Source organism: Mobula birostris, chromosome 2 (assembly GCF_030028105.1).
Source record: "Mobula birostris isolate sMobBir1 chromosome 2, sMobBir1.hap1, whole genome shotgun sequence".
Classification (NCBI taxonomy): Eukaryota; Metazoa; Chordata; class Chondrichthyes; order Myliobatiformes; family Myliobatidae; genus Mobula; species Mobula birostris.
Window position 1 is genome coordinate 213,011,096 of NC_092371.1, and position 15,372 is coordinate 213,026,467.

General features: G+C 40.0%; 1 protein-coding gene across 3 annotated transcripts in view; it reads left to right on the forward strand.

The window, feature by feature from the left end:
* ift172 (intraflagellar transport 172) overlaps positions 1-15,372 on the forward strand; it is a 209,920-nt gene that overhangs the window by 173,485 nt on the left and 21,063 nt on the right. For all 3 annotated transcript variants that reach the window (XM_072251419.1, XM_072251420.1, XM_072251421.1), the window contains exons 38-41: positions 4,855-4,918; positions 6,471-6,557; positions 11,900-12,016; positions 14,480-14,590. In XM_072251419.1, coding sequence (XP_072107520.1) covers positions 4,855-4,918; positions 6,471-6,557; positions 11,900-12,016; positions 14,480-14,590 — 379 coding nt within the window. The remainder of the gene's footprint in view (positions 1-4,854; positions 4,919-6,470; positions 6,558-11,899; positions 12,017-14,479; positions 14,591-15,372) is intronic.

The following is a 15,372-nucleotide window of genomic DNA, read 5'->3' on the forward strand; positions in this document are numbered from 1 at the left end:
ACAATAGAATCATGGTATATATGTAACAAACAGATCATTGTTTCTGTGCCAGTAGTCAATAAAGAGCCACTCAGCCTTCAAGTAACACACATAAAATAGCAGAGGAACTCAGCAAGTCAGGCAGTATCTATGGAGGGAAATAAACAGTTGATGTTTTGGGTCAATAACCTTCATCATGACTGGAAAGGAAGGGGCAGAAGCTAGAATAAGAAGGTATGAGATGGAAGGGGAAACAGAACAAGCTGGCAGATGTGGGGTGAGAACAGGCATGGGGGGAGGAGAGTGGGTAGTGGAGAAGTGCAGGGGCAGGTGTAGCACTTGTCATGCTTGCAAGGTTAAGTACTAGGTGGGAGATCAGTGGGGAGGGATGAGTGGACGAGGAAGTCATGTAGAGTGCGATCCCTATGGAAAGAGAAGAGGGGTGGGAGAAGGGAAAAGATATGCTTAGTGGTAGAATCCTGTTGCAGATGGTGGAAGTTACAGAGAATGTGCTGGGTATGGAGGATCATGGGGTGAGGACAAGAGGAACCCTATCCCTATTGTGGCGGCAGGAGGATGGGGTGAGGACAGAAGTACAGAAAGCGGAGGAGGTGTGAGTAAGGGCAGCACTGATGGTCTGAAACAAGAAATGGTATCCTTTGAAAGAGAAGGACATCTCGGATTGCTCGGGTGCATGTTGCTCAAGATTCCCAGCATCCAAAGGATCTCTTGTGTTTATGATTTGCAGCCCTGAAGGTCACAGCTCTCCAAGTGCATATTCAAGTACTTTTTCAATGTAATGAGGGTTCCTGCCTTGCAAGTAGTGAGCTCTAAACCCCACGTTGAATGAAAAAGATGTTTCTCATCTCTAATTCTTCTACCAATTACTTTAAATTGATACCTCTGGTTTTGTCATCACTGCTAAAGAAAAAAAATACTCTCTCTAGGCTTCTCATAGTTTATGCACCTCTCCTCCGCCTTCTCTGTTATACTGTGTAATCTTTACCATTTATGAAAATGTTGAAATCCCAGCAACATCTAAGAAACCAACATTTCATCCAATCAAATACACTCTCTCCAGGCAAATCCCATCTTTCCAGCACTGTACTCAGAACTGTGATCCAGCGGCTGCTTTATATATTTATATTATAACCGTCTGGCTCTTGTATTCTGTGCATTGAAAAAAATCTTTTATGCCTTTTAGGCAAGTGGTCCAACATCCTGCATCTCTCTCACCCTGTGTTCTGTATTCCAATGTTTATCCCATTCAATATTTCATATTTAATTTGACTTACTCTTTTATACTTAAGGCATCTAAAATGACATAGTGGAAGTTTTATAATATTAAAATCATCAAGGAATTAGAATAAAGAGACTGAAAACTTATTAAGATTTTTGGAGGACATCTGATATACAAGTAAAAGATTGAGATGCTAATCTCATCAAGAGATTCAGTTGTCATGAAATCAAGTATTGCCCAGGTCCTTTTTTCACCTGACTTTGAATGAAAAGTCTTTCTCTAGGAAAGCAAAATTTAGTTCAGATGGTTGAGATTAGAAATAGGAGTGCATCCCCTAGTATTTTAATCCATGGCTGTACCAATTAAAAAAGAATTAAGAATTCGGGGAAGTATGTCTGACATGCCATATGTACCTGCCCTCTTAAACAGCTGCTGTCATACTGATCTCTGCATCCTTGCTGTCTGACTAATTCTCCCACATATTGGACTTGGCTCTTTGTTTCCATAAGTCAGACTTACCTCTTCACTCCTGGTGTTGGACTAGTTGCCGAATGCACAGACTGCCATCTGGACTCCTGCTGCCTTATCATAACTTACACATTATCAGAATGAGCTCCATTCCTGTTTTTGGACTGCATCTTGATATCTGATGTTGATTTTGAAAACTAACTGAACTAATCTTCTCTGGTGATATCCGTGAATTGCAAGCATGCATGGGCGTGGCTTTCAAGCTTTGCTTGGGAAGCCTTTGAAATCCAGGTATACATTGTACTGTTTACAAAGTCAACAGTTCTCACTCACATGGGCTTAGAACAGCTTGTGAAAAGCTGCTGGGGGTATTGCATCACTCGTCGATCTCATCTACTTTGCCTCCAACTTCCACCCGGCCCTCAAATTCACCTGGTCCATTTCTGACACCTCCCTTCCCTTTCTCAATCTCTCTGTCTCTGTCTCCGGAGACAGCTTATCCACCAATGTCTATTACACACCTATGAACTCTCTCAGCTACCTGGACTATACCTCGTCCCACCCTGTTATTTGTAAAAACGCCAGTTCCTTCTTTGAATTCTGCTGTCTCCACCTCACCTGTTCTCAGGATGAGGCTTTTCATTCTAGAACAAAGGAAATATCCTCCTTTTTCAAAGAGAGGAGCTTCCCTTCCGCCACTATCAATGCTGCCCTCTACCGCATCTCTTCCATTTCACATACATCTGCTCTTACCCTATCCTCTGGCCACCCTACCAGGGATAGGTTTCCTCTTGTCCTCACCTACCACCCCACCAGCCTCTGCGTCCAGTGCATGATTCTTTGAAACCTCCACCACCTCTAACGGGATCCCACCACCAAACACATCTTTCCTTCCGCATCACTTTCTGCTTTCCACAGGGATCGCTCCCTATGCAACTCCCTTGTCATCCCTCCCCACTGAACTCCCTCCTGGCCCATATCCTCGCAAGTGGAACAAGTGCTACACCTGGCCCTACACCTTCTCCCTCACTACCATTCAGGGCCCTAAACAGTCCTTCCAGGTGAGTGACACTTCACCTGTGAGTCTTTTGGGGTCATTTACTGGGTCCAGTGCTTCCAATGTGGCCTCCTGTATATCAGTGAGACCCAACATAGATTGGGAAACCGCTTCTCTGGGCATCTATACTCTGTCCGTCAGAACAAGCGGGGTCTCCCAGTAGGTACCCACTTTAATTCCACTTCTCATTCCCATTAAACTATGTCCATCCCTGGCCTCCTCCACTGTCATGATGAGGCCACACTTAGACTGGAGGACTGCACCTCTTTTTCCACTTGGATTGCTTCCAACCTGATGGCATGAACATCGATTTCTCAAACTTCCAGTAATGCCTCCCACCCCCCCTTCCCCTCACCATTTCCCATTCCCTTTTCCTCTCACCCATCCCCTCTTATCTCCTTGCCCACCCATCGCCCCCTCTGGTGCTCCTCCCTCTCTTTTTCTTTCTACTATGGCCTTCTGTCTCTTTCACCAATCAACTTTCCAGCTTTTTACTTCATCCCTCCCCCTCCAAGTTTCACCTGTCACCTGGTGTTTCTCTCTCCCCTCCCCCACCTTTCAAATCTACTCCTCAGCTTTTTTTCTCCAGTCCTGCTGAAGGGTTTTGGCCTGAAATGCCAACTGTACTTTTTTCCATAGATGCTGCCTGGCCTGAGTTCCTCTAGCATTTTGTGTGTGTTGCTGGGGGCATTTCAAGAATGGTGTTTTCCTGGAATTGAAGGCCCAAAAGATGAATGTTGGAGGGAAATGACCTTTATAATGGATCTTAAGGTTTATGAAGCCCGTGTTGTATGTGGAAATGGTGGCTTTTTCCCAGAAATCATACTGTAGGGTCTGAAAGATCAGAATTTTTGCAAAGTGCATCAGGTATGTTTGTATCTTTTCCAATCACTATGTTTTATTGGTTTGCAGACCATTACACAGACGTGTAATCAATCTGGGATATTCACGTGGGAGTACATTTGTTTTGATGTTTTTGAGTTCATGAATATATAATCATAATGAAGTTGAACAAAAAGCACAGCTGATTATTGTGAATCATAATTTTTCCCATTTCTTCCCATTGCCTTATATTTCCAAGAATTATTTCAGTGCCAACTATTGGTTATTTTGTTTAGCTCGTAGATTGTGGGTTTAATTTACCTTGTCAAATTTCAAAAGAATGTATAAAATACTATGTTTGTTTCTCTAAATTTGTTACTGTTTCTAGTGTATTGATTTTAAGCATCAGATGCTGTCATGCTAAACATGTTGTAACATGTAACAGGTTCCATGGTGTTTCTTTGTTTTACGGTTGGCTGTGGGAGGAGGAATCACAGTTGTAAGCTGTGTACATACTTAGCTGATAAATGTATTTTGAATCATTGAATCTTTGAACATTGAAGCATGTCTAACATAGTAGTCTATACAGAAGTTCCATGCATTTTTGTATCAATACACAGACCTCCATCATTAAATTCAGTTCAAGGGTAAACCTTCTCAAAAAATGATAGATGCTCACTCTGTTACTAATAATTTCCAAGTAAGGAGAACAAATGTAATCAAAATAGCATGATTAAAATCATTACAGAATCTTAAGTCAATCCCGAAGAAGTTTAGTAATTATATTTGGTAGCTCAACTAATTAAAATAACTGTTGTTACATAAATCTTATTGCAAAAATGTTACTGGTTAAGTTGGACAGCTACTGGCCCGAAATTGGAATATTATGAGTGCAAGTTTCACCCTAGGTTTTGAACACATGGGCCCAGGTTTTGCAGCCAATCCCCTATGTAACTTAAAATATTCCCAGATAAATGTCTAGAACTTAAGGATTTCGAAACTAATGTGGAAACTAAATGTTTTGTTTGTTTGATAGTTTTTCAACTGCATTCCCATGTTAATCTCTTTCTGAAAATAGCAACATGGGACTTTGTTCTGGACAATTGTCCCCCTCAACCACATCACCAAACCTGTACTTGTTTCATTTATGAAGCTGCTGTGTGCAGGTTGATTATTGCATTTCCCTAGAACAAGCAATTATGATGTTCTTTCATTGGCAATGAAGCATAGGAGTTTGATAGGTGCTGGTTAAATGTTTTCATCCAATTTTCTTAATTATTTTCTCCAGATTTGAAGACTATGTAGATCAACGCTATAAAGAACATTTGAAAAATCACGGCAAAGTGGATTCAGTAAGAATTTGATTTTGTACTGAACTAACGTGACATTATGTGTAACCAGTTGGTCTCAAAATGATATGAAGCAAAAGATAACGTAGCAAAAGATGAACAATACTTCACAGTACAGGCAACCCAGGTTCAATTCCTGCCGCGGCCTATAAGGAGTTTGTACATCTGTGAATGTGTGGGTTTTCTCCATAGCTTTAGTTTCCTCCCACAGTACAAAGATGTACCGGTTAGTAGGTTAATTGTTCATTGTAAATTGTCCGGTGATTAGGCTAGGATTAAATTGGGGGATTACTGGGTGGCAGTGTATTTGAATGTGAGCTGTAAAGACTAGTCAGTAAAGTGGCAAATGGAATGCAGTTCAAAGAAATAAGTGCCAATGTATTCAGTAAGGTGCATCAAGGCAAGGGAGTAGACAATAAATGAGAGGATATTTAAGATGTTGATAACAGCTTGAGTACAGTGTACAGTTCAGATCAACAAGGTACCGCAAAGAGTCCATTGCATTGGAGAGGAGAGGTGCAGAGAAAATTTATGGGGACATTACCAGGACAGGGAATTATGGCAATGAGGAAAGACTGAAAAGGCTGGTACTGTCTGCTTTGGACAGGGGAGGCAGAGAGGAGACTTTATTGGGATGAGACAAACAAGAATATTACCTTTAGCAGAGGACCCAAAAAGCAGGGGCATAGATTTCAAGGAATTGGCAGAAGGATTGAAGGAGAGATGAGCAAAGGTCTTTACAACCACCTGGCATTAGGGGTACAAAAGGGTAACTGAGGCAAAAACCTTTAATACTTGGAAATGTACTTGAGGAGTCATGGAAGGTGAGATTTGGCTAGGTAGCACTTTTTCAACTAGCACAAAGATGATATGCTAAATGACCACTGTGCATCAGACTTTTATGTAATCTTATGCAAGATTACAATTTTACTTTGTAATCTCTTTGTTGTGAATCTGATTTTACAAAATTGTTATCCCAAAAAGAAACTGCACCTTCTATGAATAATATTTAACATTACTAAAATGTTATTTTTTAAGAAAATGATCATGCTGTTGCATGACCAGTAGGAAAATCTCCCTGCGGGTTTGTAGCTTTCTGACAAGGTGTGTATCCTGGAAATCTTCATTTGGGTCTCTGCCCATTTTTCACTACACCGAATGAAAATGCTGTGGCAAAGTGCATGTGTAGCAGCAGACAAGAGTCAGGCATTCAGAAGGCATTAAACTTTCAGTGGCTTTCTTGATTATGGTGCACCTGTCAAGGAACCAAATAATTGAACTGCTTTGCCAGATTTAAAATGTGGTCTGCACTATAAAAGTTACATTGCTGAAGCTATGTTAATTTTAATTCATGAATAGAGCCATAGAGTGAACTAATTTTACTGGTACTTAAAGATGGATGTTCTATGCAAGGTGGTTCTGGGTTTTAAGCCTTTTGTAAATTCCCTTTGAAGAGAGCAATTGGCTTCATAAGTGAGATTAAGTCTGGTAAATTTACAATTGTCTCTTCCAGCTTTGGTAGTACATTCATATAACTCATGCATTTTTTCCCCAGCTGGTTGGAGTGGATGTGATAGCAGCACTTGATATGTATGTTGAACGAGGCCAATGGGAAAAATGCATAGAAACTGCCAATAAGCAGGTGAAGTAGAACTATTTAAATTGGTTATATTTTAATGCTAAAAAGCCATTTTAGCAAGGCTGAGGCCTCAGCTTTCGAGTATTATGGATACAAGTGCCAATATAGGATTTAAACATGCAGGCTTCAAGTATCGTGAAAAGTTTTCAGCATTTTCCTGCGTAAATGTCAACAGCTTAAGGATTTTTGTGTGAACATGCAATTTCTGAAGCTGCAGTCTGCTATTTGCCAATGTCTTTCATAGTATTGGCCACAATTTCACATTTATTTAAATTATGTTATTCTTCCATCTTCAAATGGGATGTTTCTGATTGCGTCCAAGATATCCTGAAGTGGGAGGGAGAGGAGCCAGAAGTCGTGGTACATATAGGTACCAATGACATAGGTAGGAAAAGGGGAGAGGCCCTGAAAGGAGAATATAAGGAGTTAGGAAGGGAGTTGAGAAAAAGGACTGCAAAGGTGGTAATCTCGGGATTACTGCCTGTGCCACGCAACAGTGAGAGTAGGAATGCAATGAGGTGGAGGATAAATGCGTGGCTGAGGGATTGGAGCAGGGGGCAGGGATTCAAGTTTTTGGATCATTGGGACCTCTTTTGGCGCCAGTGTGACCTGTACAAAAAGGACGGTTTACACTTGAATCCTAGGGGGACCAATATCCTGGCAGGGAGATTTGCAAAGGCTACTGAGGTGACTTTAAATTAGAATGGTTGGGGGGTGGGAATCAAATTGAAGAGATTAGGAGAGAGAAGGTTAGTTCACAAATAGAGAAAGCTAGTAGACAGTGTGTGAGGGAGGATAGGCAGGGGACAGAGATCGGGAGCACTCAGACCGAAGATATAAGGAAGAAAGAAGAAAAAGATAACAGAGTTGTTTGCTGCATTAAGGGTAAACAGAGAGTAAGAGGTGGAGAGTTTCTTACATGCACCTATTTTAATGCTAGGAGCATTGTAAGAAAGGCAGATGAGCTTAGGGCATGGATTGATACCTGAAAATATGATGTTGTAGCTATTAGTGAAACGTGGTTGCAGGAGGGGTGTGATTGGCCACTAAATATTCCAGGATTTCGTTGCTTCAGGTGTGATAGAATAGGAGGGGCAAGAGGGGGAGGTGTTGCATTGCTTGTCAGAGAAAATATAACAGCAGTGCTCTGGCAGGATAGATTAGTGGACTCGTCTAGGGAGGCTATTTGGGTGGAACTGAGGAATGGGAAAGGTGTAGTGACGCTTTTGGGGGTGTATTATAGACCACCTAATGGGGACCGAGAACTGGAGGAGCAAATTTGTAATGAGATAGCCGATATTGATAGCACAAGGTTGTGATTGTGGGAGATTTTAGTTTTTCACACATAGACTGGGAAGCCCATTTTGTAAAAAGGCTGGATGGTTTGGAGTTTGTCAAATGTGTGCAAGATAGTTTTTTGCAGTAATACATAGAGTTACCAACTAGAGAAGGGGCAGTGTTGGATCTCCTGTTACGGAATGAGATAGCGCAGGTGACGGAGGTATGTGTTGGGGAGCACTTCGGGTGCAGTGATCACAATACCATTAGTTTCAATACAATTATAGAGAAGGATAGGACTGGACCCAGGGTTGAGATTTTTGATTGGAGAAAGGCTAACTTTGAGGAGATGTGAAAGGATTTAGAAGGAGTGGATTGGGACAATTTGTTTTATGGGAAGGACGTAATAGAGAAATGGCGGTCATTTAAAGGTGAAATTTTGAGGGTTCAGGATCTTTATGTTCCTGTTAGGTTGAAAGGAAAGGTTAAAAGTTTGAGAGAGCCATGGTTTTCAAGGAATATTGGAAACTTGGTTCATAAAAAGAGAGGGATCTACAATAAATATAGGCAGCTTGGAGTTAACGAGGTGCTCGAGGAATATAAAGAATGTAAAAAGAATCTTAAGAAAGAAATTAGAAAAGCTAAAAGAAGATATGAGGCTGCTTTGGCAAGTAAGGTGAAAATAAATCCAAAGGGTTTCTACAGTTATATTAATAGCAAAAGGATGGTGAGGGATAAAATTGGTCCCTTAGAGAATCAGAGTGGACGGCTATGTGCGGAGCCAAAAGAGGTGGGGGAGATTTTGAACATAGAACATAGAACATAGAATAGTACAGCACAGTACAGGCCCTTCGGCCCACAATGTTGTGCCGACCCTCAAACCCTACCTCCCATATAAGCCCCCAGCTTAAATTTCTTTTCTTCGGTATTCACGAAGGAGAAGGATATTGAATTGTGTAAGGTAAAGGAAACAAGAAGGGTAGTTATGGAAAGTATGATGATTAAAGAAGAGGAAGTACTGGTGCTTTTAAGGGATATTAAAGCGGATAAGTCTCCGGGTCCAGACAAGATATTCCCTAGGACCTTGAGGGAAGTTAGTGTGGAAATAGCAGGGGCTGTGACAGAAATATTTCAAACGTCATTAGAAACGGGGATGGTGCCAGAGGTTTGGCATATTGCTCATGTGGTTCCATTGTTTAAAAAGGGTTCTAAGAGTAAACCTGGCAATTATCGGCCTGTGAGTTTGACGTCAGTGGTGGGTAAATTGATGGAAAGTATTCTTAGAGATGGTATATATAATTATCTGGATAGACAGGGTCTGATTAGGAACAGTCAACATGGATTGGTGCGTGGAAGGTCACGTTTGACAAATCTTATTGAATTTTTTGATGAAGTTACTAGGAAAGTTGACGAGGGTAAAGGGGTGGATGTTGTCTATATGGACTTCAGTAAGGCCTTTGACAAGGTTCCACACGGAAGGTTAGTTAGGAAGGTTCAATCGTTAAGCATTAATATCAAAGTAGTAAAATGGATTCAGCAGTGGCTGGATGGGAGATGCCAGAGAGTAGTGGTGGATAACTGTGTGTCAGATTGGAGGACGGTGTGTAGCGGTGTGCCTCAGGGATCTGTACTGTGTCCAATGTTGTTTGTCATATATATTAATGATCTGGATGATGGGGTGGTAAACTGGATTAGTAAGTATGCAGATGATACTAAGATAGGTGGCGTTGTGGATAATGAAGTAGGTTTTCAAAGCATGCAGGGAGATTTAGGCCAGTTAGAAGAGTGGGCTGAAAGATGGCAAATGTTGTTTAATGCTGAAAAATGTAAGGTGCTACATTTTGGTAGGACTAATCAAAATAGGACATACATGGTAAATGGTAGGGCATTGAAGAAATGCTGTAGAGCAGAGGGATCTAGGAATAATGGTGCATAGTTCCCTGAAGGTGGAATCTCATGTGGATAGGGTGGTGAAGAAAGCTTTTGGTATGCTGGCCTTTATTAATCAGAGCATTGAGTATAGGAGTTGGGATGTAATGTTGAAATTGTATAAGGCATTGGTGAGGCCAAATTTGGAGTATTGTGTACAGTTCTGGTCACCAAATTATAGGAAAGATGTCAATAAAATTGAGAGAGTACAGAGGAGATTTACTAAAATGTTGCCTGGGTTTCATCTCCTAAGTTACAGAGAAAGGTTGAACAAGTTAGGTCTTTATTCTTTGGAGCGTAGAAGGTTGAGGGGGGACTTGATAGAGTTGTTTAAAATTATGAGGGGAATAGATAGAGTTGACGTGGATAGGCTTTTTCCATCGAGACTGGGGGAGATTCAAACAAGGAGACATGAGTTGAGAGTTAAAGGACAAAAGTTTAGGGGTAACATGAGGGGGAACTTCTTTACTCAGAGAGTGGTAGCTGTGTGGAACGAGCTTCCAGCAGAAGTGGTTGAGGCAGGTTTGATGTTGTCATTTAAAGTTAAATTGGATAGATATATGGACAGGAAAGGAATGGGGGGTTATGGGCTAAGTGCAGGTCGGTGGGACTAGGTGAGAGTAGGAGTTCGGCATGGACTAGAAGGGCCGAGATGGCCTGTTTCCGTGCTGTAATTGTTATATGGTTATATGGTTAAGTACCTTTGAAATATTTTAAAATTTATATTCTTAATTTTCTGGGCTGTTTATACAATGCTAAATTGTCTCCATGTAAATAACCTTTAATATGAAGAGATTGTAAGGTAGCTTGCTGCTTAATGTTTCTTGTGAAATTTAATAGTTTTAATTTCTACAATGTTCATGTTGGACATTGAATGAAAAATACAGTGCACTATCATGGAAGAGTGTCATTAATTATTGAGTTTGAAGGTTATTTTAAAATGTAAGCAATGTATAATTTGTATCATCGTAATGCACAATGAAATAATTCTACTTATGACAACCTTTGTGATTTGCCAAGAATTTTACTTGTCTCATGTGTTTTTGAAATAATTTTCTTCCTTTCAGTAAGGTGATAACAGTGCAGTTAGCTGTTAATTGAACTATGAAATACCTGATAAGCTACTCAGTTGAAAGCAAGTAAAGATAGCAACAAATACTATGCACAATGTCAGTATAGGTATCTTTCAATCTGACTCAAGCTTTGGCATGATCTTTTCCACATGAGATCAGTGTACAGGGAGGCTCTTCAATCAATCAGACTGAAGAATCCAACCTGTAGTTTATGTGCTGCAAATTAGAATTATAAAGCAGGCAATATAAATTAGAACTAAATGCTCATCAGGAAGGGAAACAAAGATTGGGAAATGAAATTGGGGTTAAGGGAGAGAGTTAGAGGAGATGAAAACAATGAGAAAGAAAACCATTTTATGTACTCTCCAGTAAACTTCTGAGGGAGTGAATCACTTGTAAAATTAATTGTTCAAGATTAGAGAAGTGGTTAAGCAGTAACCATTAGTTACTAGTTCAGTAAAAAAGAACTTACTGCTAAATGTACCTGTCATAATATTTCAGCAATTTTAATTGTAGAACTAGAGGGAGAATCAATAGCTTCTCGACGAGTTGTAGTATTAGCAAGGCTTGTTAAAGTGTGCCTTGTGGAATCAGACCAAGCTTTCTGATTGTGCAGAATTAACGATGTACATGCACAGCCCAGAAGCCTGTTAGATCCTATCTATTGTAATACTGAATGCAAATAGGATCACTGTTTTTCTATTTTAAACTTGAGCCAACTTTAAATACTCTTATTAAGTTTGAATGTGATAAACTTGAAAATTATAATAACAGTTTAAAGTTGCTTCTCAGGAAACCACTGTTTGTACTTGCATTAGAGCAAAGTGGGGATGAGTGATTAGAGTGGCAGATATTCAAGATATGAATACTGAGCTGGAACATTTGCATCATGACTTGTTTCTATGATATAAATTCTTGCAATTCTTTACATAATCAGAAGCCAAAGAGTGAAATCCAGCAAATATATATTGAATATACAAATAACTTGGGTCTAGTTTTTGCTTATTGAGTTTTCAGCATTGATAATATATTCTAAAACTTGTATAATTGAACTGTGTGTTTCAGAACTATAAAATTCTTCACAAGTATGTAGCTTTGTATGTTACGCATCTTATCAAAGAAGGTCTTTCGGAAAAGGCATTAAGTCTATACGTTCAACATGGTGTTCCTGCTAATACACAGGTAAGTGAAAATCACAAGTTAATCTCCCTAGTAGTTCTTATATGTTTTAGTGAAGTATCAGTTCTTGGAGAATGATGTATGGTGCTAGATGGCTTTCCAGGTTGAACTAAGACATATTTAGGTACTTGAAATACCACATGAACAGTTTAAGGTCATACTTTCAAACCTGCTCTCCTCCATTGATGCTGCCTGGCCTCAGCGTTCCTCCAGCATTTTGTTTGTATTACTTTGATTTCCAGCATCTGTAGATTTCTTTTGTGAGTGCCTTTTATGCTCACTATGACCATCAAAATATGGAGGTACCTTCATACCACGGTCCCTTGCAACCTTGTGATTTCAGTTCTGAGGCCAATGTAAGCATCCTTCAGGAGGGTGAACCTATGGAAACCATCTGGTCCAGAGGGGGTACCTGGTCGAGTACTAAAGCAGGCTTCAGTTATACTGGTGCTGGGAAGGATGTGGTAATCTGCCTCAATGATCATCTTCCAGTAGCACTCGCATCCACTGTGATGAAGTGCTTTGAGAGGTTGGTGATGAAATATATCAACTGAGGAGCAACTTGGATCTGCTCCAATTTGCCTACCATTACAGCAGGTCAACAGAGGATGCCATTGCATTGGCTCTTCACTCAACCCTGGAATATCTGGACAGTGAAGATGCATACATCAGGATCTTCTTCATTGACTACAGTTCATTCATTACTATCATCCCTTCAAAACTAATTAATAAGCTCCAAGCCCCAGGCCTCTATACCTCCTTGTGCAACTGGATCCTTGATTTCCTCATTTGCAGACCCCTGTCAGTTCGGATTGGCAACAAAATCTCCTCCATAATCACTCAATACAGAAGCATCACAAGGCTGTGTGCTTAGCCCCCTGCTATACTTGCTTTATACTTCCGACTGAGAGGCTAAGCACAGCTCGAATGCCATATTTAAGTTTGCTGACGACACCACTGTCATTGGCCGAATCAAAGATGGTAATGAATCAGCATATAGGAGGGAGATTGAAAATCTGGCTGAGTGGTGCCACAGCAACAACCTCTCACTCAATGTCAGCAAGACCAAGGTGCTCATTGTTGATTACAGGAGGAAGAAACCAGAGGTCCATGAGCCACTCCTCAATGGGAGATCAGGGGTGGTGAGAGGTCAGCAACTTCAAATTACTTGGTGTCATCATTTTAGATGATTTGGTCCGGGCCCAGCACGTAAGAAAGCATGGCTACATCTCTAATTTCTTAGAAGTTTGCAAAGATTCAGCATGTCATGTAAAACTTTGACAAACCTCTATAGATGTGTGGTGGAGAGTATATTGACTGGTTGCATCACGGCCTGGTATGCAAACACCAATGCCCTTGGATGGTAAAGCCTACAAAAAGTAGTGGCTATGGCCCAGTCCATCATGGGTGAAGTCCTCCCCACCAATGGCACAAATTTACGTAGAGCACGGTTGCAGGAAAGCAGCATCTATCATCAGGGAGCTTCACCATCCAGGTCATGCTTTCTTATCACTGCTGCCATCAGGAAGGAGGTACAGGAACCTCAAGATCCACACCACAAGGTTCAGGAACTGTTATTATCTCTCAGTTATCAAGCTATTGAAGGAGAGGGGATAACCTTATTCAACTTCAGTCACCCAACACTGAACTGTTCCCACAACCTCTGGACTTACTTTCGAGGACTCTTCTTGTCATGTTCTCGATATTTATTGTTTATTGTTTTTTGATTTTTCTAGTTTCTTTGTATTTACCCTGAATGCCCGCAAGAAAATGAATTTCAGGATTGTACAGTATATGGTGATATATGTATACTTCGATAATAAATTTACTTTGAACTTTAACCTTTTGAACTCTTTGACCTCTGTCAGACATTTTAATTTCTGACCTATTCTGATGTGGATATGGTCCGATGTAATGTCGAGGCCTGCTGGTTAAAACATCTAACATGGATTTACAGTTGGCAAGATCAGACAAGCAGCAGTTACTACTTCTGGAGAATTTGGTGGGCATGACTGATTTGGCATCTGCAGAATAGTTAGAATTTGTTATTTCCCTAGGCTCCTTTCATTAAACACCACCCGCTCCTAGTCTACTAATCTATCAGCTGCCAGTTATTCTCCTTTCACAGAATTGCCAAAATATTGACATAATCAGCCCTAACGAAAGGACTTCCAAGGTCTCTGGAATTTGCCAACGAAAGGAAATCACCCTATCTGAGGAAGTCTTGGCTGTTAATGTGTAGATGCTGATGTAAATGTGCTAGGCTGCAGTCAAAAGCCTTATGCTGGCAGAGTTAGGATTTACCTGTTGTATTTTTTTTTATTATTGAGGGCATGTGCTTCATGCAACAGATGAAAGTAGCCTTTCCTAATCCTGTCCATTCTTTGGGAAATGGGACTGTCACTAAAAAGGGAACATTTTTGTGTATTTTTTTTTTCAGGATCACTTTATTTTATTCTCTTTCAGAATTTCAACATATACAAACGGATTTTCATGGATGTAATTAACATGCCAGATATAAATAGTGCTGATGGCTATAGGACATGGGCTGATCTTCGCAATGTACTCTTCAATCTGGTAGGTATGGCATGAATCGAAACTTTTATGTGACGAGAAACCTCAGGCAAATAGAGATTATGACAATTATCTGAAAGTGAAAGAGTATTGACTCATTGTTTTGTATTCTCCTAAAATGGCGAAAGAAGTCCAAATGGATGCAGTTTTGATTTTGGTCGATAAATTCTATGAAGAGGTTTTGGATGGAAAGAATTTAAATGGCTTCAAATCAGTACTCTCTCTGCTCTGAGTCTTGGTGTGCAATTAATCTTCATTCTTACTTGGTCAGACAATCTTGTTATATTGGTTACAAGGATTCTCCACGGTGATGTGAGGATGATATCTTCTAGATTAGTCACTCCAAAGAAAAAAATTCATATTTTCTTGACTTGTTAACTTGTTATTGCGAAAAGAAATGTTGGTTTCTGTACATTTGCATTACCTGCATTTTGATTTGCCTTTATTTGAGGCAAGATAATAGCTTCCTCACATATTACAGTAATTCTGGACTATTTCAGAACATAATCTAAATCGTGAAGTACTGGTTTAGTATTAAGCACAGTGTTGATCTGAAGAAATTATAGGTGTTTTCAGAAAGATTAGCTTTACTGCATGAATAGAAATTATTTTGAGGATTTTTTTGCATGTGGTAGAATGGAGCGTTTGCTTACTACAAATAATATTTGTAAAGTAACTTAGAATTTCCTCTTAATACCATAAATGTGTATGCTAACAATAGTGCACACGTCTTCAAATTTTCTACAGAAGAATAGGAAAATATAATTTAGTAGAAAGAAAATAAG